The sequence below is a fragment of the Malurus melanocephalus genome, unplaced genomic scaffold, assembly GCF_030028575.1.
Source record: "Malurus melanocephalus ecotype Western Australia unplaced genomic scaffold, MMel_1.1 scaffold_0, whole genome shotgun sequence".
Classification (NCBI taxonomy): Eukaryota; Metazoa; Chordata; class Aves; order Passeriformes; family Maluridae; genus Malurus; species Malurus melanocephalus.
In genome coordinates, this window is record NW_026623232.1 from 5,010,729 (window position 1) to 5,037,502 (window position 26,774).

General features: G+C 47.7%; 1 protein-coding gene across 2 annotated transcripts in view; it reads right to left on the minus strand.

The window, feature by feature from the left end:
* The window catches only part of LTBP2 (latent transforming growth factor beta binding protein 2), a 70,827-nt gene that overhangs the window by 40,912 nt on the left and 3,141 nt on the right, over positions 1 to 26,774 (minus strand). For both annotated transcript variants that reach the window (XM_057372492.1, XM_057372404.1), the window contains exons 2-3: positions 21,904 to 21,974; positions 15,990 to 16,233 (exon numbers count right to left, since the gene is read on the minus strand). In XM_057372492.1, the coding sequence (XP_057228475.1) occupies positions 15,990 to 16,233; positions 21,904 to 21,974 (315 nt within the window). The remainder of the gene's footprint in view (positions 1 to 15,989; positions 16,234 to 21,903; positions 21,975 to 26,774) is intronic.

The following is a 26,774-nucleotide window of genomic DNA, read 5'->3' on the forward strand; positions in this document are numbered from 1 at the left end:
TTTTATTTCGAAATAAACATACAATCTACATTGATAATGTGTGCTGCTGACACAGAAATTTGCAATGTGGTGTATCATGATGAGAACAGAGCAGTTTGGATCTCTGTGGAGGGCAAATACATCCAAGCAACATGGGATTTTAATAGAGCCAAATGCAGATTACACATATAGGAAGAAGGAATGGAGGCAGCAGCTGCAGATAGTCGGAGACAATCCTGGAAAACACCAATTCTGAAAAGATTTCAGGGCTAATGACAAGCAATTAAATRTGAACTGTCAGTTTAATGCCCTGACCTTAGGACACTGAATCACTGCAGGAACAGGGAGGTATTTTTGCCTCCCTACACGTCCTCATCACAGTAGAGTGTATATATGTTACAATATATCCTAGCTCTGATGTAAAGTATGTCACATCTTCTAAGAGTCAAAAAAGTGGAGAGAACACAAGAAAAAACATGACAAAAGTTAATTGGAGGGCTAATGAAAATGCCTTTCTGTAAGAGACCTAAAGTATTCAATCTCTTCAATTTAGGATAAAGAAGATCAAGAGGCGCTCTGATTACAGGGCACAGGTTTCTCCACAGGAACAAAACACCAGGTGCAAAGAGCCATGTAATCTGACTGTGAAACAACATCTGCAAACTGAAGCCAAATGATTCTGTACTAGAAAGCATGCCTGCATGCAGTGACATAGCTGTCTTCCTTCTGCAAAAACCTCAGCAGTGGATTCCCAAAATCCGATTCCATCTCTTCACGAGAGGAAAGTGTGCTAACAAAAAATATTTGTTGTCTTGTTAAAATCAAGATTTAAACTGAGACGAGGACAGCAAATAATGCTTGTTTTTCAAAAATCAGCAAGGCTAGCCAGAATAATAGAAGTGGACCTTATTTTAGTTCTTCTTCAGTCCATTTCAGAAGCTCCCCTGAGATTCTGCAGAATACCACCTACCCCAGATGGCCAGAGTGGCCAGGCATGAGCTGCCCACACATTTCTGAGCTGCTAGCTCAGCCCTGCACCAGAAAAGGAACTTMTGATGCCTGTTATGTACTGCTTTGTCACTGGATGTGATACTGCTGGTTTTGTTAGTGACAAAGGCCATATGGAGCTCTAGGGAGGCTAAGGGAGAGCTACCAAGCCTTGGGAGCTCAGGTACATTTTTTCTCTGATCTTTAGTGAGAGATCCTAAGCACAGTCCTATGGGTGAACACGGCTGGGCTCCAAGGTCTTTTACTGCAGAGATGGAAGCACCCTGAGGAAAAGAAATGCATTCCCTCAAACAACGACTGTCTTAGTGCTGGCTCTGAGTTCTGTAGAGCCACTGGGTGAAGTTGACCAGTGGCATAACACAGGGAAATATCAGCTACTCTGCCTGAAAATCCTCATGTCATGTCTACCCCTGAGAAAGGGAGCGTGCTGTGTGCAAGCAGCAGATCTTGGCTGGACTGTACCCATTGCTTGCCTGAAGGAATTCCTTCCTTTGGCTTTAGGAACATCTCTTGTCATTCCCAGGATTACCAAATTTTGTAACAAAACCCACAAAACCCCAAAACAACAACATGTGAAGAGCTTTAAATAAAATAATCATTAGCATTTCAGTTCCCAAAAAAGGGATTACATGACCTTACTACGAGGGGTAGTGCCAGCTTCATGAAAGAAAAACAAAGTAGGAACATTACTCCATGGTTTGCAACACTTGAGGGAAAGCCATCYTACTGAGATCCCATTGGCAAAGCACTACAGTGTGAGTTGAAGCGGCGGGGGGGTGGTGGTGCTCAGATTTGCTTTGAATTAGTTTGTTTATTTGGTTCTATTCTAGGCAGAGGAGCACTGGGATTTGTGGACTGAGTTGAGTAATACCATTCTAGCCTGGGCAACAGAAAGAAATCAATGGCAAAAGGCATCTTTCCATCTCAATTTCTCATGCCAAGCAGCTGGCTCATGATCAGGGAATACAAAACAGAGCTTTCTCACTCCAAAYCTTCAGTCACTCCATGCTGGGCAGATAGGGACTGGCTTGCTTGAAGTGTCTCAGGAAATAAGCCTGAGCTCACCACAACAGTACAGATCTAGATCTGGTCAGAAGCCATTAGCAATCCCCCTCCATTCGATGSATCTTAATAAACACAGGGTCAGAGCTTGGTCAGTTCCCAGGGAACTACATTGCCGCAGGTTCTCTCAGTGGTGTGGCTGTCCTAGGGGTAAGAGTGAGCACAGGAAACAGAAGGGGTGGCTCCAAATCAGCAGAATGTGGAGCTGGTGTAACCACTCTCCATGCCTCCACCTGCTTGAGAAGASACACTGAAGAGGCAGAGGAGGCTCACCCTTCAAGCACTGTAAGTGCTTGTTCCAGGCACTGTAAGTCCCAGGGCTTCATGTTCATGCTGTCTTACAGCCTCCCTCAGCATGGTATTACCACTTCCACTCCTCCAGCCAGGCACATGGCCAGCACAGATCTCTGCAAAGAGGCAGTGGTCTCTACAGACAACTGCCTGGCAAGCAGCTAGTTTCCCTGCTCTTCATCCATCAGAGCTGCTGACAACTTTCACTGTGCCAGGCACAGCCTGTAGGACAAAATCAGTATGCAGACTCCTAGGACTCCTTCTGAGCAGTGGCACTGACCTCTGCAACTCACAGTAACAGGGCATGGAGGGAAGGCAGAGGGAGCAGCGTTCTCCTTTCCAGGAGCATGGATACGTGTGCTCCTGCGGATTCCTACCAGCTGAAAGGTCAGTGGCTGAGAGACTTCAGTCCCCCTCACATAGAAATACCTACAGGTATTAGATGCTAATCAAAAATAAGAGATTTGGGATGCGAGGGAGCTGTGCAGACTCACAGGCTGCAACAGTTGAAAACTATCCAGCAAGTACTTTTAGCTTCTCTATTCTGAGGTGCAGTTCAAGGAGCTGGACTCCCTGTAAGCCTGAGGACATGTGCTAGAAGTCAAAAGAACTAAGGGAGGTCTGGTTCCTTACATTCTAGCACTACATATCCCTGCAGGACCCCAAAACACCTGTATTCCATTCAGCAAGGGATCCACACATTGCCATGACACTTCTGAGTGTAAATATTTTATCTTCAATGAATTTTGGCACCACTTGCACTCTGCTCTATATTTGCTTTAGTCATAGCAGRGTAGAGAATGTACAAAAATATTGTATGCCCTGGATATCTTGGCTCTCCTGTGAGACCCAGATGAACCTGAATCTGTGCAGGTTCCCTGACCAGAGCAGGTGAGGGGATTCCTGTCACTCTGCTGAGGACTGAGCTGGCAGACTCCCAGCAACTGCACAGATGGATAGGAGGATCCCTGTTTTCTGAATCAACCATAGAGGTGTTTTTCAAGCCTGCAATTTCAAGACTAGATAGACAGAATGACAAAAACCAAGTCTAAATCACTGAGATCGAGGTACCCAGAAAACAATACTGTTTTCCTAACATTTTTTCTAATGTATATAGAAAGCATTTTCAAACCTCTGACCACTTCTGATGATCACGGTTCTTTGGGTAGACAAAAGCTGGAGGGAATATAGGTGGGCAAACTGCTCTYTTAGTGGCTTAACACCAGGCATCCTCCTTGGAGCTGGAGGCAAAGGTGGCAAACTCTTCAAAGCACTTCCCTCTCCCCAGCAGCAACACCTCAGTCTTTCCTGGATTTAGCTTCTATCGGCCGCTCTTCATCCAACTGTTGGTTTTGGCCAGATTGCTAGTGAGCTGGGAAATGGTGATTTTTTTCTATTTGTGTAAAGGAAATGCAGAGCCAAGTACCACAAGAGTATTACTGGCTTTTCATCCAGCCCGCCTCGCCCTCTCCCCAGCCAAAGCCTGACAGACCTCAGCGGGGTGGATGGCTTGAGGCACTGTGGAGAGAGTGAGTCCTGGGCAGTGCGGTCAGCAGGGAGGGGCACTAACCCCACACAAGGCAAGGRCTGGAAAGATGAGGACTGGAAATAYRTTCTTCCAGATGGAAACAAATCTTCACCATGCTGAACATCACGGAGACATGACAGAGACTGTTGAGACTTAAGGAGCAATTCTCAGGAGGGCAACTATAGCACTGGCCAAAACAAAGCTGAAGTTAATCAGCCCTCAGAGAAGAGAACATCTTTCCAGGGTCCAGAAACCCCCATCCCGGGCCCAACAAGCTCCATCTCTCCAAACACAACCAACCTGCTGCTTGGGATGCAACTGCTGCCTCCAGGCAACCGAAAGGACATGTGCTGCCCATGGGGCTGGGAGCAGAGTCCCTGGGAAGGGAGCCACTGCAGCACTGGTAAGTCCACCCCAGCTCCTCCAACCTGCAGCCTGCATGTGAATCTCCAAGATGAGAGGGCTCAGCCAGGACAGGGACTGAGTCATGCTCAGCACCCRATAACCTGCCAGGACAACAGGCAGGTTCTCCCCTGGATTTTAAATGCTGAACAATATATTTGTTGTCTGTCTTGTCCATCTGCCTGTCCCTCTGGCGAGATGCCCTCCCTGCTTGGGGCCACAGAGACCAAAATCAGTGATTCACTTCCCCCTTTGTAATGCTCAGCAGTTGCTCATTTTCCACTAAAGCATCACAGAAGAATGGGCAGCCTTAACACCAGCATCTGTGTCTACAGGGGGAGAGAGAGGCAGCCAGCCTTGGAAAGCAGTAAATTGACCGCAAACCAGAAACTTCCCCTTTCTTGGACTCCAAACAGGTTCCTCAGCAGGCAGACAGGATTCATGGCTCAGGCTGCAGGCCCTGGAGCACAGGAGAGGCATTGCTTTGAGAGCACTCCAGTTTATTATCAATTAGCTCACAAACATGCTGACAAGGAAGACAGCTCTGTTAAGACTCTGGGAGGGGGAAAATCACACCATACARGGCACCTGACTTCAAGCCCACCCACATTATGTCCATAAATCCTGGCTCMGTTTATTAACTCCAGAGCAGCAGAAATAGCACTGAAAACTGACTGCTTCAGGCTTCCCACTGTCCCTCCTGCTGCTGCCTTCAGCCCTGGTACCTCTCATTCAAATGAGGGAGACACTGAAGTGTGAAGMCCCTGCTCCCCAACGTTTGGTGGAAGGCAAGGGAAGCTGTCCTGCACAGAAGAAGCAGCTACCAGCATCCCACARGCATAAGACCTCCCTGTGAGAGCCAAGCAGAATCTTTACACCATGAAGGCTGCAGGACTGACCACTCAGTCAGTGCCTTCGTGCCAGATTCAGACACCTGCAGCCAGATGTCATGCAAGTGGGACAAGACACAGGCACCTGGACCATCATAGGGACATCAAGGGGCAAGTCATACAAATCTTCYCTCCCCTTCAAGACCTCTAGAGCTGCTGTTGGCAGAGTATCACTGACAACACCCTTTGCCTTTTAATGGGAGGGTACAAACAGCACTCYCAAAGTGGGGCTGCAGGGCCAGTAACATGTGTCATACACAATGCCACTGGCACATGCCAAGAGCCATGTCAGTCCAGCACCAAGGTGTCACCCCTGTCCCTCACCACAGATACTAAGAAGCTGTCACAGAGCCCACATGGCTCTCATTCTGGGCTCTCACCTGTGCCATATGTGCAGTGGTAACTCCAGTTGCCTGGTCCACTTGACATATGGGCCAGTGGCTGGCCAAGATTTCTCTGAATCTCTCACTATAAACTGTAGCAACAGTCCTTGAGACAGCAAAGTCACTAGCTGTCTGCCCCATGCCACCAAGCTCAGACTCCATCACCACCATCCTGGTATCTTCCTTCTTCTGGCCTTCCTTCCTCTGGCCCTGCCAGTGCTGCAGGGCCATCCTAGCTGGCTCCCAGTCTGCCATGTACTGTGTGAGAACAAAGAGGCAGAGGTCTGTGAACTCTATTTTTATCTGCTCAGAGCTGCCAGACACCACATATATAAGTGAACCCCTCTAAGCTCAGAGAACTAACAGATTCTTTTTAACCAGTCTCCTGGGATCCAATTTGCTCCTTAGCCAAAGTGGCTGTTCACACGCCTCCGTATAGCTCTCTGCTGACATTAAATGCCCTTCCCTTGCTGCACGTGCCACACATGACACCTGCCACTCTGTGTGCCCTTCTTTGCTCTCATGTATTAGGCAGTGAGCAACTGACTCCCTGGAAGAAGTCCAGCTCTCCAAGCATGGGAACAGCACCTGCCTGGCCCAGCGCGGCTGCAGAAACATGCCCTGCACAAGGGTGGTCACCAGGAGCTGCAGATTGTGCTTATGGTTGGATCCATCTGACCTTACTGCGGATCCATAAAACGGCCAAAATTATAATTTCCAAATGCCAAACGTGATAAAGAGCCGTCTGCAATCTGCCTATGTCCAGAGCTGAAGTGCAGGACAATGTCTTTCAGAAAAATAAAATGCAGCCTGAGACCACTTGGAGCTTCAAGTGGAGCCAGCAAAGGARCCATACCAGGATACTTGAATACAAATATACAAATGCCACATTTTGGTCAAACTTTGAACACTCCATAGACTAAAACAGGGATTTAGACAGTGAGGGAGACCAGGCAAGCTACCACCTCTCGGCAGAGCTGCCCAGACTGGCCTGTGGCACTTAGCTGCACGCTCCTCTGAAACAATGAGAAAGCTGTGTCAGTTGGCTCCCCTGCTGCATGGAGGGGCTGGTGTTGAACAGCACGATCAACAGGCACAGCACGATCAACAGGCACAGCAYAACTGCCAAATGCAGTCACACAGCCAGAATCACACCTTAGCAAGCAGACACACATCCAGAGTACCCTAATAGCTGCCATCACATGCAAGTCTCCATCAATGCCACAATCTTACTGCAGATATCACCTCATGGCTGCAGCCTTTGCACCATCACAAACCCAGGCTGCTGGCTTAGTCAGAGAGCTGGTTGTCAGTCAGGCAATATGATCACCCCAGTGAGGTTTCACCCCCCCCCCCACCAACCACAGCAATGCCTCCTCTTCCCCTCTCCTGCTCCCCGTGCTCCCCAGTACAGGGTCCTACTTGGCAGGGAAGGATTTGTATTTAGGGCAGTGGCATGCAAAAGGAGAGGACAACATATCAACCTGTGCTTGTGCACATRAGCACACAGATCTCCATCTCAAAAGGCCCTCTGTTTCCACAAGACACAACAGCTGCGAGCTGAGGGCCTGGCTGCCATCTAATGAAACCTGCTGCAGAGGCACYAGCCAGAGAAAAGCTAAACACTGGCTGTGGAGAGGTCACTCATCTCCCCCATAACGCAGTGAGAAAACAAGCACTTCTGAGTTTCATTTCTGTCTTGTTGACTAGCAACACCACCCCCTTCATTACGGTGCCAGCTTCAAAGCCCTGAAAAAACACTTTAGCCTATTGATCCGTGCACTCACATGTACCCCTGAGAGTGGGGGGAGCCAGCTGCCTGCCCACCGCTTCACACAGGATGTGGAGAGGGCTGGCAAAGCCTCTCTCATCTCAGGCATGCGAGTGGGGTGAAGAGCTTGTGGCTGTACACACACACACACACAGCATGAGAGCAACAGGGTGAAGAGATGTGTGTAGTGCTCTCATCTGAAGAAGTGAAGGCTTTTCATCTACAGCAGGTGGTCTCCCACTCATCYTGGGAAAACTGTAGATCTGAGACATATTTTAAGCGAAAATAATGGTTAAACACCCAGCAGGATGCCCTGGCCTTTGGATCTATTACCTCAGTGTTGTTAGGTCTCCTCACATCTCTCCATCCCCAGCCACACACAGGATTCTCACACCTGCAGCACTCAATCCACGAGAGCTGAGTTGGAATGTAGCCTTTGCTATTCAATCTTGAAGTCTCATCCCTGCCAAGGATTGGGGAACCAGCATCCCAGTGATTTTTAGTCTGTGCTATTCTGTRCTGGCTCCATCCTCCACTTGCTCACTAGCCAGAAGGCTAGTGGCTGTCTGGGAAGCAGGAGCACTCCTGGCCATATATGCATGATGCCTGATGGCAAAGCCAGMGCCTTCAGGAGTACCATGACCATGAATCTGCCCTACACCTCTCTCATGTGGCCTTCAGTACCCACACCAAGGACTATCATGGAGAAACAGGTTTCATGGAATCCTCATTGAGAAGGGATGTGTAGTGCTGCGCCTGTTTTGGCAGTGCCTGGACTCCAGCTCTGCAACAGCGCAGCTCCGAAGTCATGGAGAAGGCAAAGCTCCAGTGTCATTATCAACCTGTCATTACATCCCCAGAATAGTTTGGCACTTTGCTTTTTAGAAAACCATACCACTGAAAAATTACCACAGCCACCCTGCCAAGGCTACAGGCAACCTAATATACTGCCTGATAGCCTCAGCCTCCAAGTATGTTCCTCATCCTCCAAGGCCAACATTTGGCTCAGTTTTGCAGATGTGGGTCTGTTAACCATTCCCCTCCCTCCTGTCTCAGAATTCTTTCCAATTTGTCAAGATATTTTCTGGCAATGAAAAATATCTTGACTCAGARCAGGACCCCAGAGTGCACAGGAAAAAAACTCATCTGACTTGGGTCTTTTGGCTCCAAAGTCCTAAGCACCCMTCTTATGCAACCACACTCATTGCCCTCTGCTGCCTAATTTGCTGTTCACTTCTACCCTGATAAATCTCAGCCTCTCCTTCCAGATTTCTTCCTCCCATGGAGGATATTTATCCTTCAGCTGTAATAGATAACATTTTTCCATCCAGAATGTCTGCTAGATGTTTAGTTTCTGCCTAAAATGAGCCTCCAAGCAGGTGAGAAAAAAAATGAGGTAGTGCGGAGGGCAGGGTACCAATCYCACCAAGCACCAGGCACTTAGGGTAGCATTTCTCAGGATGCTTCTGAAGAAAGGAAAAGACAACAAGTAGATTTCATATGGAGATCTTCTAGATMTTCATTTCAACTATTTTTTGTGTCAAATCAACTTCAATTAATCCCTTGTTTCCTGTAAGCAACAGTGATTTTTGGAAAACACTCATAACTAAAGAGAACAGCTTTGATATTTCTGAAGTACCAGTTTAAACCAAAAAAGGCAACACACAGTCAGGTATGAGAAACTGCAGTAATCCACATGTGCAGGGGAGCTGAAAGCAAGACAGATGACAATCCTAGTTTAGGCATTAGGAAAACTCTCCCCAGGAAAGCATCTGATCATGTGGTCTTAGTGCTCTTCTAACAACTTTCTTTTTTATAGAACTGCTATATAAATTGTATTGTCATAAATGTCCCAAATTATATATGTATAGTTTATAAAATAGGCTATAAACTGGATTTTCTGTACTACCCTACCTACCACATGTACAATGAATTTGCCCTGCACCCTGCTCTCTTGCATGGAGTCTCAGATTAAGCTGACAGTAGCAGCACTCATCTTTCAGTTAGAAGGAAAAGTGCCTTTGAACTGCCTAAAGGCTGCGTTAAGCTATAGGAATGGCTCCTAAGGAGGTGCAGAAGAACCAGGTCTAATGTAAAGACCATATTTGGAGTTAAAAAAGGGGCTGGAAAGCTGGCTAGTCTCCTGCTGCTCTGAAGGGTATGCAACCCCCTARAAAGTAAATACATAAAACATATAAACCAGAATGGTGCTGACAGCTTTAAAACACTAGAAAGTAAAGCAACTCTATCTGGTGCCAGACWAGAGAAGGTATATCATGTAATTCTAAAATAGGAGTATTTTTATATAAGAAAAAATGGTATTTACACTCTTCTTGAGTAGCTGGAGTTTTTCCCTTAGGCTTCTCAGACAGCTTGCCAAGGACTTTTGATTATATCAAAGCAGGAAAGGGGCTGAGATCTGGAGCTTATGGAGATCTCATTGTCCTGAGTGACATATTTTTCTTTTCCTATATTCTCACCCGGACTGGCACTGGCTTTGCATTTCAATTTTTTAACAATGTATCAGATATCTACTCAAAATTGGCTTTGGATCAAGGAACGTAAATGTTTGGCCACCTTRTGAAAACCATATTGCCAAGGGAAGCACCTTACAAAGCTGCAGTTAGGGCTTATCTGCACTGAGAAAATACTCCATTCAAGTAACAAGCATAAAGGCACCGTAGTGGCACAAGGCCGGGACCAGTGTTTTACCCTGGGAATTCAACGTCATGCACTGCGGATCTCCTGGGCTGGTCCCATACCAAATGGAGTGGGAAAGCTGCCACAGCCCATGCCACAGGAATGCACTTAAACAGGGGCATGCTTCTCATCCAGGGCCAGCTTTTATTTTCTCTGATATTTGGATATTAATAAATTGCAACACATGTAAATGTGAACCGAGTGATAGTCATAAATGAGCAGAAGAGCTGAAGATGCATTCAATAGGTACGTGACTAGTACAGACCTCCYCCTATGCTATACACATCGTGGGCAAACAGTCCTGAACATTCATCAGCAACCCAAGAAGGGCAGTAAGCAAGCTCCCATTTTTCTCATAAAAGTGGAAAGTTCAAAGCTGGCAAGACAGGAGGCTCCAGATCCTGCTTTAGCAATTAAGACAAATCTGCCTCTGTTTGGAGCAGCATCTTTAAAAAGCAAGTGACCTTGCAGTGAACTTTTTGTTCTATCTGCTAGTCCTCAATGACAACAAGCTCATCAAGCTGATTTTGCCAAGCCACAGTTCTCAATGTTGTGATTTAAGCAGCCACCCCAGGGCGAACAGCTTTGTATCCACCAATGGGCTCCACTCCCCTTTGCAAAGGACCATGCTTGACATTTGACTAACACCAGAACTGGATTTTCAAACGAAATKGAACAATTTTCAAATGGGGGGAAATACACTTTCTCCATCCAGCAACCTSGGCCACACACCCAAGATCCTCCCATCTGCTTGCTCCCTGCTGTTCTAATCCTTCACTTCCAGGACAGAGAACAGAGATTTTGGCAGAGCCTTCCTGCTGGCATGAGGTTCCCAGTGTTCCCAGGCCAGGAGCGCTTGCCACAGCTCCTCAAGGGCTGCATATAGCCTTTCCTCTCATCAGGAAGGGAGGAGATGTCTCCTCCAGAGTGCTGCAGAGGAGAGTCTGAGATCAGAAGTCAGTGGGCCGGGCATGTTGTAACTCAGCCTTCTTCCTTTTCCATCCTGAAAAATACCAGGCAACTCCCAGCAACTGCCCTGCCTAAACAGAACCCTCTCAGAGGAAGCTCCCTGCCCTCAAGAGCTTAGCTGCATTAAGCTGTCTGCACAGTGCCTCAGCACCTTACACCACAGCTATGTCCTTTTCCCTTGCCTACATTAGCAGGGAAATGCTTTGCAGGTCCCAGACATCCCTCCTTTTCTGAAGAGGAAGGATGCTTTGCTTTTCAGGCAGCTGTCACCCAGCACATCCATCCCATCCAGGCAGCACAGCTCCTTGTACACATGCCAGTTAGATTTATGCACAACGCTCCTGCAGAAGGGACCTTCTCAGGTGGCAGCAACMGGACTCTCCACACACTGTCCAGAGCGAAAGGCATCTGGTCATCCATCCTTRGGGTAAGGGGCAAGGGAAAAAAACCCTTTCCACTCCCTGCTAAATAAACATGAATTCTGCTGATACTCGAGCCTTAGGAAAACAAAGCTGTTTCCATTTAGCTCGGCTTCTGGGCTGAGGTGCAACTCCACCCGCACAATCATCCATCAGGGCTTTGCTTCTCCGGGCAGAGATTCAGGCTGAGATCAAGAACAGGGAGGATTTGCAGCTAGACCATGCTGGGAGGGCCTCTAACACCCCCAGGATTTTGGTCTCCAGAGCACTCGCTGTTCCAACCAGCACAACACGGGGGCCTCTCTGCTTCTGCAGCAGCTAACATGTCCTCACAGGCTCCCACAGACCCCTGATTCCAAATCTCCACTGAGCCACAGACTGCTGAAGGGACTTGGGAAGTGGGACTCATTGCTTAGCCCGTATTTTAAGAGATGACAGTTTGAGGATCACCAGCTCTGGTCTCAGCAAAGCAGAGCCAGAGCTGCCTTTGTCCCAGCCATGTCTTTCCCCARGCAAGAGTTGAGCTCAAGTAAGACCAAATACAACTTCTCTTTTAGTCCCAGGAAGAAAAGATAATGCACACACATGGGCAACCCAAGGATGGAGTGGTTCTCACCCAGCACCTCTCCAAACAGAGGTACAGATGTAATACGTACATCACATCACTGATGCCTGTGCTCAGCACAACGTTCATGCTGACATCTTGTTCACATCCACATCTTTCCAAGACTGCCAGCACAGCCAGAAATGGATCTGTGACAGCTACAGCGGGAATGTGCACAGGTCCATTCGTTAGCCTTCACACCTGTCAGGTGAAAACACAAACCAACCAGTACAACCAGTTGCATATGACTGGTGSAGCCTTGTTGCTCCAGGAGCTGCCACTTCTCACCAAGGCTGAGGGTAGAGGACTGACAGTAACTCATTTCCTGCTGTCCCAATTGCGCTTCSTGGGCTCTCCTGGCAGGGAAGCCACAGAAGGCTACTTGTCCTTCCASAGCTCTGGAGGGTTTGAGCACATGTACCAGAAGCAGAACCATGAAAACAGGGAGCTGTCTGGTTGTGCTCTTCACCAACACTTTCTGGGATCCTACAGACTCCCAAAGATTTCCTGCCTTGGGACCAGGCTGCTCTCCACAGTGAAGGTGCAGTCATCRTTAGCAGCAAGTCCAACTAGCTGAGGATAAGAAACCATTTTAAAGCAGTCCAGTCACTCAGGTAAGTGGGGAATATTTTGGTCCAGCCAGTTCCCAACCAATTCTGTTGGCTGCTCTCTTAACACTCTCCGAAGACTCACTTCAGAACACAKTGAAACCAAAAGCAATCCAATCTCTGGTTAAAGACCTGGTCTCCAGGACTGAGTGTTTGTCCTGGAACTCAGAGTCTGCTCACAACCACTGACCTGGAATCACCAGTGTCCTCCTTCCACTGAGCCACCCAAGAACTTCTTCAACCTCTTCTGTATTGACAAATCAGACAAGTAAACCAGCTCCAGTGGAATCACAGCAGACTGACTAGAAAAAGTCACTGTCCACCAGCACAACTCACCTTTATCCAGCAGCAGACCATAGGCTTGAAAACCCAAGCTGTTTCTCTCAAACTTGACAGTGAACTGAACTCCAGTGAATGKGACTCCGAGTCTGCAGTGCCAAAGAACCAACCCTCATACTTGCAAACATGAGCAAGGTCTACCAGCTTTTTTAAAAACAAACTTCTTTCTTTTGCTGCTACAGCCCAACTGTTTGAAGAAAGTTTGATGCARAAGCACCGAAAGTATTTCAGTGGTAGCACAGAAAGAGATGGTGCTGCAACTGCAAAAAGCAGACTCTAAGTTCAGACAAGTCTAAGAGTGTTGTTTCATGAGACAAATAACCAACCTAAGAAGGGACTTCCCCATMATCAAAAGCCGAGTCCCCTCTTTGCCCCCCTTCACTTGCTAGACTTGCAACTCTGTCCAATTCTTGTGGTCTCATGATCTTCCAAGAAGTCAATTTAGCCCACTAAAGTGGCAGAAAATTATCCTTGATTTTGCTGTGTTCATTTTTTGCTGGTTTACTSAACTGAGCCCACTCAATCAGGGACCAGATGAGGACTAACAAGTGAAGAAATGCGAGGGCATGGCCAAGACCATGCCTTCGGCTGCAGATGCTCACTCTTACAGGCTCTGCAGCTAGCCCAGAAGYTGGCATGCTGAAAGGGACACTCAAAAACATTTGGGATAGAGCTCTTCTAACATCAACAAGACTTTTATGTCCTGCAGTACCACACAATGTTATAAGGTGCAGAAAAAAACCAGCTGACTGAATTGTACAGGAGTACACCCAGGGGCTGAAGAGAGGCATTTCAATGCAGAACAGTGCCAGGGTGCAGGCAGCCCTCCACCCACCTGCAAAGCAGGGCTGTCTAACATTGCCTGGACAGCACAGGGGTGAGAACTCCCTCTCAGAGAGACACACAGTGGTCTCAGCAAATCCTTCAGGACACCCCCAGAAGGCAGTCAATGGTGGACTTGTTCCAGCGTCCTACCTGTAGCCATTGCAAAAGACGATAGTCAAATTCTCTTGCTGAAGCATGGGGTAAGGTGATGTCCTGCAGGGGAGGGAAGGAGGAACAGCACAGCATGGTCCTTAATGGAGTCCTATTTCCTTGGGATGGTGCCAGAGGATTTAAGGTACGTTGGGCAGCTGGGCATTCAGCAATCCCAGTTCAGTGATCAGCAGACRCTGTGTCTGACTGACTGGACAAGAATGCTCTGCCAAAGCCTGCACAGCCCTCTGTCCTCTGTGCAGAGCCTGAGGTCATGTTCCTTACTGGGAAAGCCTTCAACAGGTGCTGTATCTCCAAGGACACTGCTCCCCTCCCCTCCGGTCCCTCCACAAAGGGTGGTGGCACAGAGGGGTAGGAGGAGGTCATCACTGCAGGGAAACTCGTCAGCAATGCCCAGGATGGCAGGCACATGCGAGGGCCGCATGCTCATTTGGGAAGCAAAACTCTCTCAGAGGAGCAATGACAGGAGATTGGCCACCTCTCTCTGCCAGCATCACCTCTGCCTTTCCTGAAATTGGCTGCTACCACATAGTCTTCCATGGGCACCAAGATATATCAGCTTCAGTGAACTACTTGGTGCCAGTAAAATCTTTGCCAGTCATTTGAGCCTCTCCAAAACTGTTKACAGCCAAGAGTCTAGAAATGTCTCCGGCCCATGCATTGCCTCCAATTGAAAAGAGACAGAAAAGCAGTAGCTACTGTAGGAGCAATGGGCAAGTTGAAAACAACCTGCAGGAAAACAAAAAACAAAGGCCAAATTGCCCTCTCCTTGGGCAGCTCCAAGTGATGTTGACAGAGAAAATAAAAAGTTCRGAGAAGTAAAGAAGAAACTGAAGTTAGCTCCTGGTTAAGCACCTGTAATTTTCTGTAATGTCTTCCTGACTATGACTGAGGGTCTTCTGCTGGAAGCCATCAGAAAATTCTCTGCTTTGGTGGCTACCAACAAAACCAGTCTTTCTGGCCCATAAACTGAGTGAAAAGCTCCAAGAAATTCAGGGGCCTTTAGAGGTGATGCAGCAGAGATGCTCCCATGTTCACAGACACTTACAGAAAAGTGGAGATTATGTAAAAAAACAGAAACAATATGTGTGGGTTGTTGTACAGCAGCAGGCACTATTCCCAGCTCTCCATCCCCACCAASCTGCTGACATAGTCATAATGCTTATCAAGGAAAGACACATCTCCCATCTTTACTGCCTCATTCAGCAAAACCAGCTCCAGCTACAGCAGGATGTCACAAAACACAGAGTTTTGTGAAGGAGTTGTAGTCAGGTACAGCATCAGCTCAGCGTTGACCTGAGGCAGGTGCACTGAAGCGCTAAGCTCTTCCTTACCCAAAGAACCAGATGAAGCCACAGCTGTCTTCCTGAGCTTAACACACTTCCTGAGCTTAACACACTTTTCCTGAGCTTAACACACTCTTCAGAGTCCCTCCTGCATGGACCTCTGAGCTCCAACACCTGCACCTTTGCTTCTGTACCCAGTATGCAGGCACCCACCTGGGCACCAAAATTACCTAAACCACAGCAAAACGGCTCAGAAATATAGAACAAATGGCTTAATRATTGCTAGAGTCTGCAGGAAACATCTCTGAGTGTTACTGCTTTGCTAATAGAAGCATTTAAAAGCACACCTTAGATCTATGTACTCCTCTGTGTATACTACCTGGATATATTGCTCTAAACATATCCTCTCGGGAAAAAGATTTACCCACCACTCCTCCATACATCCTGCTGCTACCATGAAGGCTATTCACCAACAGGACAAGGGCAAAATGATGACACAGTTCTCTTTCCTCATGGAATCATCACTAACCTGTTCCATTCCTGTGTGTGCCAAGGGACTGTGAAAAGTGCTGGATACAAAMTGAGTCCCTTGGATGGACAGCAGGGGCTGTCAGCTCCCACAGCCCATGACAGAGTTTTCATCAAGAGCCAAGTTGCCTGGTCCCATGAAGCAGAGACTGTGGCCCAACCAAGTAGGGTGTTAGCTGCCTGAGGGATTGGAGGAGCATCCTGCCAGGAACCAGGTTTGACTTACACAGCTGGGACGTGCCGTGGGATGGGCGCCTGAGCCCCTTGCAGGGATGCATCCCGCCCTACTGTGCCGGTCCTCCTCCGGAGGGAGCTTGTGGGGGGCTGGAAGGCAGCAACAGCACCAGGCGGGTGGTACTCCTGCTCAGGAACAATTTCTTCACACCGGATGCCCTGGAAGCCTGAGCGACAGGTACAGACCTGGGGGCGGCTGCAGGAGCCCCTGTTCTTGCATGGCGGGTCGCAGACAGCTGAGGAGACACAGAAAGGCTGTTAGTGGACGCAGGACTCAGCCCCATGGTAGGGACACCCAGTTGGAACAGCACAACTGGGACAGTCCCATCTCATCTCTGCAGGCAGGTGACCTTCACAGTCTTGGCATTACAACTGCTATGGGCCCCTAACACAAGGTCACCTCCATTCTCCGCACTGGTCTCTACAGAGCTCTTCTCCAATAATATTCATTTCAGAAAGTTTAGAAATGAGTAGCATGGCCTCCAGCATTGCCCAGAGTGCCCTAGACAGGAATAGGTTCTAATTCCCAAAGCAAGAGATTGCATGTCACCTTCAGTCTGTTTTGGTGTCTGACTTGCACACTGCCCCTGGCCTGTCCCCTCCAGTGCTTTCCAGCTTTCCTTCCGCAGCTGATTTTGGAGTCACTGTGCTCAAATTCCTCCACTGCTATGGGGACTTACAGTTCATTAACCTTATGCCTAAAGCACCCTCTGAGCCTGTGTGTGTTCCTAATTACAGCACATCAGCTTCAGTTTGCACCCCAGGAGGAAAGTGCTATTAATTATACACTGGACCCTAACACTTCCCAAGTCAACAGATGCCAAATTGGGTTTATAACCCAGGCAGTGGCAGCCAGGAAACCACAGCTCACTCCGGTAGGACCAGGCTCGCTCTTCTGAGCAAGGGTAATTGAAAATGCACTGGAAAACAGTGCTGTCCTTCAAAGAAAGAAGGTGCCATCTGGTCAAAAGGTAATGAAACCTTGTTGGACAATACAAGGGTGGACATTAACGTCCAGCCACATGGAAACCCTATAAATAAGTTTCAATCCATGAAGCCACTGCTTTTGCTGAAAGCCCCTCTCCCAGGACTGCCCCAGGGAGGTGGCAGGGGTATCTGACATTCCACCATCTTCACACACAACTGCTGGGCTTTCGTGAGCATGTCCCTCCCTTTCTGGCTGTGCTCTCCACTCTGGTAAGACATAAACATGCCTGTGAGAAACACTGCTTCTGGACAACAAACATACAGACAGCACTTCCCTTGTGTGCCATCCATACATCATCCTGCTGTCATCAAGTGTGAGAACTCCTTATGCAGACGCATGAATTCCTTTCACAGCAGTGTAGCTCCCATAACCCTTCCCTCATCCCAAAACTAGCCTGCCATCAGCTTTCCCTAACTAGATCAGGGATGTGTTCACTGGAATGTTTCATGTGACATTTATTATCATGTTAACACTCAGGAAGTGAGAGAGATCTCAAGGAAAAGAAGACCCCAAGTCACGTAGGGCCGTATAGGTTAAAGCCAGAGGTTTTGATGAAATCCCCCAGTAAAATAAATCAGCCAGCACTGCAGTCTCTGGAACAGGGACAAGGTCCTAGTCAGGCAGGAATTAACCGTCTCTGGGAAGTCTGGCACTCCAGAAGTTGATGTAATTTATAATACAAAACTCAGCTGTGATTTAAATAGGCTGCCAGTCCCTACTGTTATCTCCCAATAAATGCCTGCTTTAACAAAGGCCACCAGCCCAGGAAGCCTGCCATTGAAAACAACCAGTTCGCATTCTGAAATACTGCAGAGCCAYGATGCTGGGACCTGGAACCACAGCAGTTCTCACAACCTCTCCCACCAACATAGTCACATTAGACTTCAGCAGGAAAGTGGTGATAAGTGACCAGGCACTCTAAAGAGGCCCTAAGGTAGTTTACATAGAAAAGAGGAAGAAGGAAATGGGATAATTTTTTTTTTGTCTCTTCAAGCAAGATGGATGGGGAGCTGCCCTAGCTGAAATATTTCAGCTCCAGGATTAATCCTCTTCTTAGTTGCCTTTACAGGAAAGAGCTTTAAAATTTGCTGGTTTTCACTCAGTCCAGCTATGCAATATAAGGACAGCAAATGGGTCCGGGGCAGCACTGCCAATAACAAGTGTGTGAAATCACTATTCAGGCCCCCCAAACCATAACATTGACTGAAGAAACAAGATGGTTAAAATATATATATATATATATATACACATATATATATATGTATACATATATATTTGAAGTCTCTCTCTTTGCTTTCTGTTTTCTGACCTCAGGGGTTACTTTGAGATGTTTCCCCCCAGTTCGGGGTACTATGAACAGTTTCTGTTAAGATGACAGGCACTCATTTGTTCTCACTGTAGTCATATGTAATCACCTGTTCCAGGAGCTGGGGATTTGGGAAAACAAAAATAGCCATCTCAAAATTCCTAATAAAAGGGTAAGACTTGGAGCACTGCTGAAGTGTCACTAATAGCAACATTAGTCTGTTCAAGAACATCTAGCAGTGCCCTCATAGATCAAGTCTGGTGCTCTCTAGTCTTCAGTTCTCAAGGTTAATCTTCCCAGTAAGGCCACACAGCAGGGATGTCAGTGGCATGACTCTGACCACCCAGCTAGGCCTGTCAGAGGGGAATGCCACCAAGTTCAGCCTTGCATTGCTTTGCAGGCACACCTGGCCCAGAGGTGAGCAATGACATGCGAAGGTGACATTAGATTGCTAGGTCCCTGCAGCTCTGCTCATGCTCTTCATCTAGGAGAGTGATGCACATCTTCATTGTCAGCAGCTCCTGTGCACTCCCATTTAGATGCAGGGGAACCTGTCCATCAGCTATGCTTTCAAGAGAAAACTGGGAAGGTGCTGAAGGACTTGTACCACTATGGTGATTTAATGCACTTTCTCGTGTATGTAAACTCASTTCTAACTTATAGCTCTGACTGAGTGAGCACAGCCAGATGGACAATTTAACACAAGTAAAATATGCACAGATTAACAGGCAGGTAGATCAACAGCAATGCAAGAATAACAGAGAGAAAACAGAACTTCAATGAAGAACAGCCAGGGTTCAAAAGACCCTACAGCCACTGTTCAGAAGAGAGACAAAAGAAGAGGCATTGTGAACACCATTCTGTAGATGTGGAAAAGCTCCAGGTGCTAATGAGACTGTCTGAAGTCACGCTGTGAGACCACAGMAGAGCCAGCAACTCAGCCTGGAATCCTTGCACCTTTATTTGCCATCTTAACTGTAAGACCGTCTGTACAAGATTAGAAAGTGCATTAGTTTATTTAGTACTTCCTGACACACTGATTAAAAATGTTTCTTTTAAACTTCAGAATATTCATGTCAGGAAAAAAGCTCATGCTGCATTCCCAGCCCAGGCCAGGGTACTATCCCTGGGAGCAGCAAAGAACCATCATGAATAATGATGAAAGTGGAGGCTGATGAACAAACATGGGGAGGCTGAGCAGGATGAGTTAATAGGCAGSAGCTTAATTACTGACAAGCATACACTGCAGCCACTGCAGCCCCCAAAACATGGGCAGTGAAGGGGGGCTTCTGGCCTGCTTGTGCATACAGGTTTCTTCTCCACCTAACAAAGGACATAATGGCCAGAGTCTCACTTCAGGACAAAGTGAAACAGGCAGGAGGTTGAACCCTTCAGGCCTACATTCAGATGCAGCTCACGATCGATCCCTAACGGCCCCTTCTGCAAGAAGWCCTCACGAGCCTCACAGCGAACAGCTCCTGTATGCAGCTCAGTGTGATAACCTGGCAGTGTGTGGGTAGAAATTCAGCCCACTGCAAACAGGCACGACCYTCCTCCTAAACTCCCTTAGCTCATTTCCACTTTCCTAGGAGATGTTGTTGCTCCAGGGAAAGATATTTCTCTTTTTCATCTTCCCAGTCATAGACTGTCTGAAAGTTCCACAAGTCCTCATTATGCTTTGGTCCCCAAATCTGGAACATACTGAGAAACATTTCTCTATGGCTGGTGTTCAGTCATATGCAGATGTTGAAAGAGTAAAGTGCCTAGAAAAGCATGGGTGAAGGAAGAAACCAGTATCCTTGGTAGGTGAGATGAATTAGTTTATGGTAACAATTTGACCTATCCTCTCTCCTGAACCCACACTCAAATCCTTGAAAACCAAGGTTCTGTCCAACACCTGAATGCCAGCTCCTTCCATCCTTCATCATCTTAAGAGGTTCCCCCTGGCTGCATTTCTACCCCACTAACTTCCCTGATATGCCACATATCAAAGGCCATGGGAACAGACATTAAACAGCATTACAGTGCAGAAACGTAACTGGGATGGGCTGTTCAGCTTGCCTCGGCCACTTTAAAATCAGCTGAATGTCTCTAGCAGCTCGAACTCCAGCAGAAAGGCCCAGAGACGGAGGTAGCTGGGAATGAAATTATGTTTACACATCACCGGTCTCCACCGATGTCCTGCCTGAGCTTTACCATCCCCTGTCAGGGGGACACTATCAGGCCCAATCATGTTGACACTGTCCTTTTAATGAATCCTCGGGAACAAGGGCCCAGCACCTGAGCAATCACTAGGCAGCCCGCGTGGCTGCAAGCCCAGATCTACTGCTCCTACCAAAATCCCTAATGAGAGAAAGATGCTGCCATGGCTGGCCCCGCACTGTGTTTACAGACACTGTCTGGCAGCACAGCACGCTCTCTACCGTTTGGCTTCTGTCGGCAGTGGGGAGAGGGAGAAGGGAGGTGAGTCAGCCCTTGGCCCCCTGCTCCCAAACAGYGATTGCTAATGCAATTACCCCAGCACAGCCAAAGCGCCGTGAAATCCCGTGGCAAACAAAGATGAGCCTCCTTCCCTGCTTAACATCTGGGCAGCTGCTRCCACTCAAGTGAAGGCAGATGCTCTGGCTATTCTGGGATGGGCGCTCCCACCCAGCCCTCTGCCTGTGCTCCCTGCCCTCCCAGCTGACCGAGTTCCGCAGGCAGTCCTGTGCCTCCCTGGGACCAGGCAGGTRCCTGGAGCCAGCAGTCCTTTGGGAATGCCCAAAGAGGAGCTACATGGGGCAACCCTGCTATTCAGGGACAGGAGTCACAGCAGGGCTCGGTCTGTGGCTGCGGAGCTATTGAGGATGAAGATGACAGGTCACTTGCCTCTGGTGTGCGCTGCACTGGTGCCTACCCAAACATCTTCTCTTCCAGTGCTATGTCAGGGAGCCCACAATGATGTCAGCCCACAGGGCTGTACCACAGCCGCCTGGATGAACAGAACACTTAATACTTCCACTGTGGGTAGGCAGGACAGTCCTGGCCACACAATTTGGCACTGCAGGACTGCCCTGCACCTCACTTCCATTTCACACATCTCACAGGCTGCTGCACACTCCAGCCCCACCCATCCCAGCCCTTGTGCCAAATCCATTGACTGCTTTCCTTTTCCCTTAATAGCACTCAGAGAATCCACAGCCCTGATTTCCCCCTCAGTGTCAGTAATGCTCACCCACACAAGAAGAGCCACACTCTGCTCTGGTTCCCAGCTGCTGGGACTTTCACAGACCTGTCTTTGCTCCAAGCAGGACAAGTGAGAGCCCAAGGCTCAAAATTCAACCCATAAATGTGCCACTGCAGTGCCCCGCCCCAACAGGAACCTGCCATGGAAAGACACTAATAACAATAATGAAGTAAAACCACAATTACTCCACATACTCAGACTTTGCCAGCAGATGAAGAGCTGACCCACAGCCTGGCAGTCCCACAGCGAGATTGTGGCACAGACCCCATGATTCATCTCTCCTGCCCTGGCACAGTGCATGGGATGTGTGTGAGGTCACAGCAKTATTCAAGCACTTTTTAGATGTGCATGCTGAGACTTGCACTGGATGAGACTGTCATACTCACGTTTGATGCAGCGGTTTGTGCCTGGAGCCGTGGTCCATCCAGGGCAACACTGTCTGCCACAGACATTTGGCCTAACCAGAGAAACAAAGCAGCGTGGTTAGAAGAGGGGGAAGCTGAGGTCTTGTTGCAGCCATCACCTCTGAGTCACCCACAAAATTATTTCCTGCAGCATCTGATATTTCCTTCCAGATGGACCAGCAGCTGAGATCAAAACCAATGGGACAAGGGCTGAGTTGTTTAAGTGCTTGGAAAAGAAACCCCCAAGGACTGTGAATGCTGCAGTGTGAGCGATCCCTCAGAGAGTAGCTCCCTTTTGAACTGGCATTATGCTGGCACAGTGCTCAGAGGAACCATTTTCCTCCTGAGAGCAACTGGAGGCCAGCAGCCAAAGATCATTAAAGATCTCATGGTTCTTCATGGTACTGGGGTGTAAATTGGGCCCAATTTCAACTTTGGTCAYAGTATCTCGCCTCCGCAAATGTCCCAAGCTGCTTCAGCCGAAGACAACACTTCATTCTCCACCTAACTGCTGCTGCCTGCTGCTGTTCATCGCTCAGCCCTGCCCTGGGAGGGACAGCATGCCAGAAGCCACATGCTGGGACACTCCCCAGCTTGCTCTCCATTTGCAAGCACCCCAGTCCTGCATTTGTTATCTGCCCCTAGTGCAGTGACCCAGGGGGATGATGGCTCTCTGGTGCTATGAAATTTATGTCTACCTGATGTGCACAGAGCTACACTAATTTCAAGGTGCTCAAATAATTTCCAGGATTGCTGAATCCAGGATATTTCCGCAGCAACTTTTTGACTGCACTTACATAAATTACATCCTTCCCACCTCTACTTTCTCATGTATTTTCAGGTAGGGATGAATGTCAACATACAGCTATCAGAGATAGTGCAGGGCCTCTAAGAGGTGCTCTGCAATGCCCAAGCAGTCAGCTAATACTGCCTCCTCTGGTCATATGTCCTATTTCAATGTCTATAATGAAAAGGAATAACAAGTTSCAAGGTGCTCTCCAAGCATATTACTTATCATGGAGGGATAATTTTAGGAATAGGTAACTTTTGCATGTCTCAGTGGATGAGAAAGAACAGTTGTCAAAAGATAAAAAGTTAGAAATAGACAGCCTGAAAGCTCTGGAAAGCCTCTGGAAATAAAGTGGGGAATATGGTTTATTTCTAATGCTGGACAAGGCAGTCAGAGCTGCTGACAGAATTTACAGAAACTATGGAAACATACACATTTGTCTTCTGGATTGACTTTAACATGAACACAGCAGGGTCAGAGGAAGATCCTGCTCTGAACTGGCATCCTCCTGACTCCCGCATCCACATGGCATGAGATGAGACTACAGAATTGCCAGGGCTCAAGCTGTGGGGCTCACATTTTAGGACAGCCAAGAACAGTGGGTGGCAGGTATCCCAAGGATTGTCCTGGTATTCAGAAATTAAGCCACCTGTAGAGGTAAAATTGCTCCATATGGGAAAGAAGCCACATAATTTTAAAAGTGTTATCTAGTCCTTCAGGATCAGCATTCTATTAACCTGGCCAGATTTTTATAAGGAGAAAGCACTTAAATTCCTTTGATGTGACTTCCTGCAAGCAGAACAAGCCAAAGGAATTCTAGCACCCACTCATATCTGCTCTGGCTAGGCAAGAGTAACAATTTCCAGCATTTTGTCTGTCAACCCAAAGAGATATGAGTCTCTACGACATTCCCAGAAAGTATTCAATGAAAAAACCCTTCCTTATTTACTGCATAAGAGTCCACAAGGCTTTAAACTTTTTTAAGGTGTGCTGATCAGTGAAAAGAGAACCATTGAGCTGGAGCAGGTCTTTGGGTAATTAAGGCATAATGAGGGACTCTATCCCAAGCAGCAGCATAAGCATCTTCGCTTAGAGTGTCATAGCTCCCATTCTTTCCTTGGCACAGGTGGAACACACCTCGTAAGTCATATTCAGTCTGTTCAATGGGCAAAGCCCTCAACTTTTCCCACCTCAGCTTACTTAGATAATCATGTTTCTTGTAGGTGTGCTAGTTTGGAAGCAAACCAGYGGAGGAATTACCCTCGCACAAATATGTTGCGAGAGATTCCAAGCCAGAATTACAATTTAATAGGGGAAAAAAAAGGACAATTATACAGAAACAACAGCTTAAACTGACAAAGTCAGAATACAACTTGCCACCCTGTTGCTCAGGGTGGTGGCAGCAGTCCAKTTAAATGGTGGCTACAGTSCCACTGGAATGATGAATGCRGTCTTGTTGAAGTGGTGATCCTGAAGAACGGTCTAGTCCATCTCTGGAGGCCCAGTGGTGGTTCTCAAGCTCTTCTCTGGGAATCCAATACAAGTAGTCATAGTGTTCCAGAGCCTCAGCWTATATGCAGGTAGGAATGTTCAGCTCCTCCCCTCTGGGTTGGGATATCTCAGAACGGGCTGATGTAATTCCCAGAGGTCTTGATGGCCCATTAGCAGAGCTAGCCCCCCAAAGGGTGTTATCAGGGCCGAGTCATGATGAAGAGAAAGAACACTGCTCCACCTGGTTTTAACAGCTTATGAAGATGGTAACAGAACACATACTTCTTGGTCACACTTTCCATGTAACCTAAGACAGTAGGCTGTCTTAGCTACCTTCTCCAGAGGAGCTGTTTTGGCCTTGAATCACACTATTAGTTCTTCATAGGATTTAAGTTTTATCTACATCTCTCGCAGGTATGCTGGAGGGAGGATGTTGCTAGCTGCTCTCAATGCCAAAACCAAGCCAGAGGTCATAGGAAGAAAGGTACAAGGCTAAAACAGACAGGGGTCCAAGTCTGAGCGGACAAGATCACTCCTGAAGTCATGAAACCTCTGTTGGGTTCAGCACAAACYTCTCATTAACAAATCCATTCCAGTAGCCAGTTTCCCCTTTTTGGAGAGAAAGGGCACTGAATAGCTCAAAGAGCTGAATAGCCACAGTGCCAGAGAAAACCCTAAGGCATAGCTCAGTACATTTCTGGGAAAATGCAGAGTGGGACACGGGATCCACATCTCAGCCTCTGCCTCAAGTGCCAGGTACACCCTGCAGTCTCCAAAGCGCACAGGTAGCAGTAAGCAACTGCAAACCCAGCTTGTTCTTCATTTTGTGGCTAGCATGCACCATACATGCCCAGGTATAATCCCTGGCATGTTGAGCTCGATGCACGGGATCTCCCAGGCACAATTTACTGACCTGCTCCTTTTCTGGGACAGACATCTCCTTGACGCTCCCCACAGTGCTGAAGCCAGTGCCATGAAGCCTCCCTGCATCCAGAGGTACCATTCTTAGCCCTGACTGGATGCACTGGCACAATCTTTGACTTGCGCAGAGGAGCTGCTGCAAGCCGCTCCTTGTTCCCCTCCTTTGCTGCTGCAGCCAGAAGCCACCATCAGAATCAGACTCCTGCTGTGCAGAGGAACCCAGGATGAGAACAGCCTGCAACATCTTGCCGTGTCATCTTAAGAAAGAACTAAGCAACCACAACAGGCAGGGAAGAAAAACAAGAAAACGGTAATAAGATCAAAAAACAAGAAAACGGTAATAAGATCATGGCTTTTACAGCAATGATCACATACTGTTTCTGAAGCATTCAGTAGAACCCTTTATTTCACCACTCATTTTAACAGCAATCTGTGCATCATCTTTTAGCTTCACACTAAACTCAATACTGCCAGATATGCTGACTCCATTCAGGCCATTTACAGCATCCTCACAGGAGGCCAGAGGGACCATTRGATCATCAGGCCTGCCTTTCTACTGCAGCAAAGTGAACTTCATCCAAATGGATATGAAATATTTGCAGTCAGACCCAGTGAAGAACATAAGCAAAAGGCTGTTGGCATCGATGAGTCACTGAAAACCCTCTGCCAAGTCCACATCAGCATTAACTGCTTCTACTCCTGAGCAATCCTATAAACACATTGCAGCAAGAACYTATATGCCACAAAGCCTGGGCAAAGCAGGATTATACAGCCACAGATGGTATCTACAACAATTAATGTGACCTGGGGTGTAGAATGCCCAAAAAGAAAATGGGAAGGAGAAAGAATGAGTGTGGGACTCCTTGCTTGTTACCTGGGATGCCTCACATGCCCCTTGAAATGTCAAGGAAGATACCAGAAGTAGAAGCTTTCCCAGTTTACTCTCCCATTAGCACCTGCCTCATCACYGTGAGCCACCCTCCCGGCCTTGGGACAAAGGAACAAGGGACTCAGGGGTACAGAGAGATGTCCACAGTGTCCTCCCAGCAGGACTGGCCAGCCCAAATCAGGAATGCATCCAGCACACAAGCACAGTCATAGTCGACATGTGTCAGGACTAMCCTACCCCACAACACTTGAGAGGAAAATCCTTCTAGTGAGGGGAGCTGGAGAAACAGGCATGTTAAGCTGAGCAGTAATGTTGTCAGGGCTGGATTGCTTTCCTMACTCAGCGTCAGAAGTCACTAATTTTCTCTGATGTTTGCTGGGGTATCAAAAGTCACCTAACAATGAGTCTTCTGGAGAAAATACTAAATAATACCAGCTCTTGCAAGTCTGAAGTTCAATGCACTCATGGAATTGTTTGTACAAGTCACACCTGCAAAACGTTTAGACATGAGCAGGGTGGCAGGCATATCCAAAGAGTGACCAGGAAAGAAACTCAGTCTTGGGTAAGCAGCTGTCAGACAAGGTGAGAAAATAATTATCTAGAAAAGCATATAGTACCCATAAATGGGTTTTTCAACCACAGAACTCTGCAGAGCCCCTGGAGGTACAAGTGCAGAGCTCTGACTGAGGAAACTGGAAAGGCAACCCACGCAGGAGTTGAGATTTTAAACCAAAGTAATTGTATAAATAAATAGCACCAGGG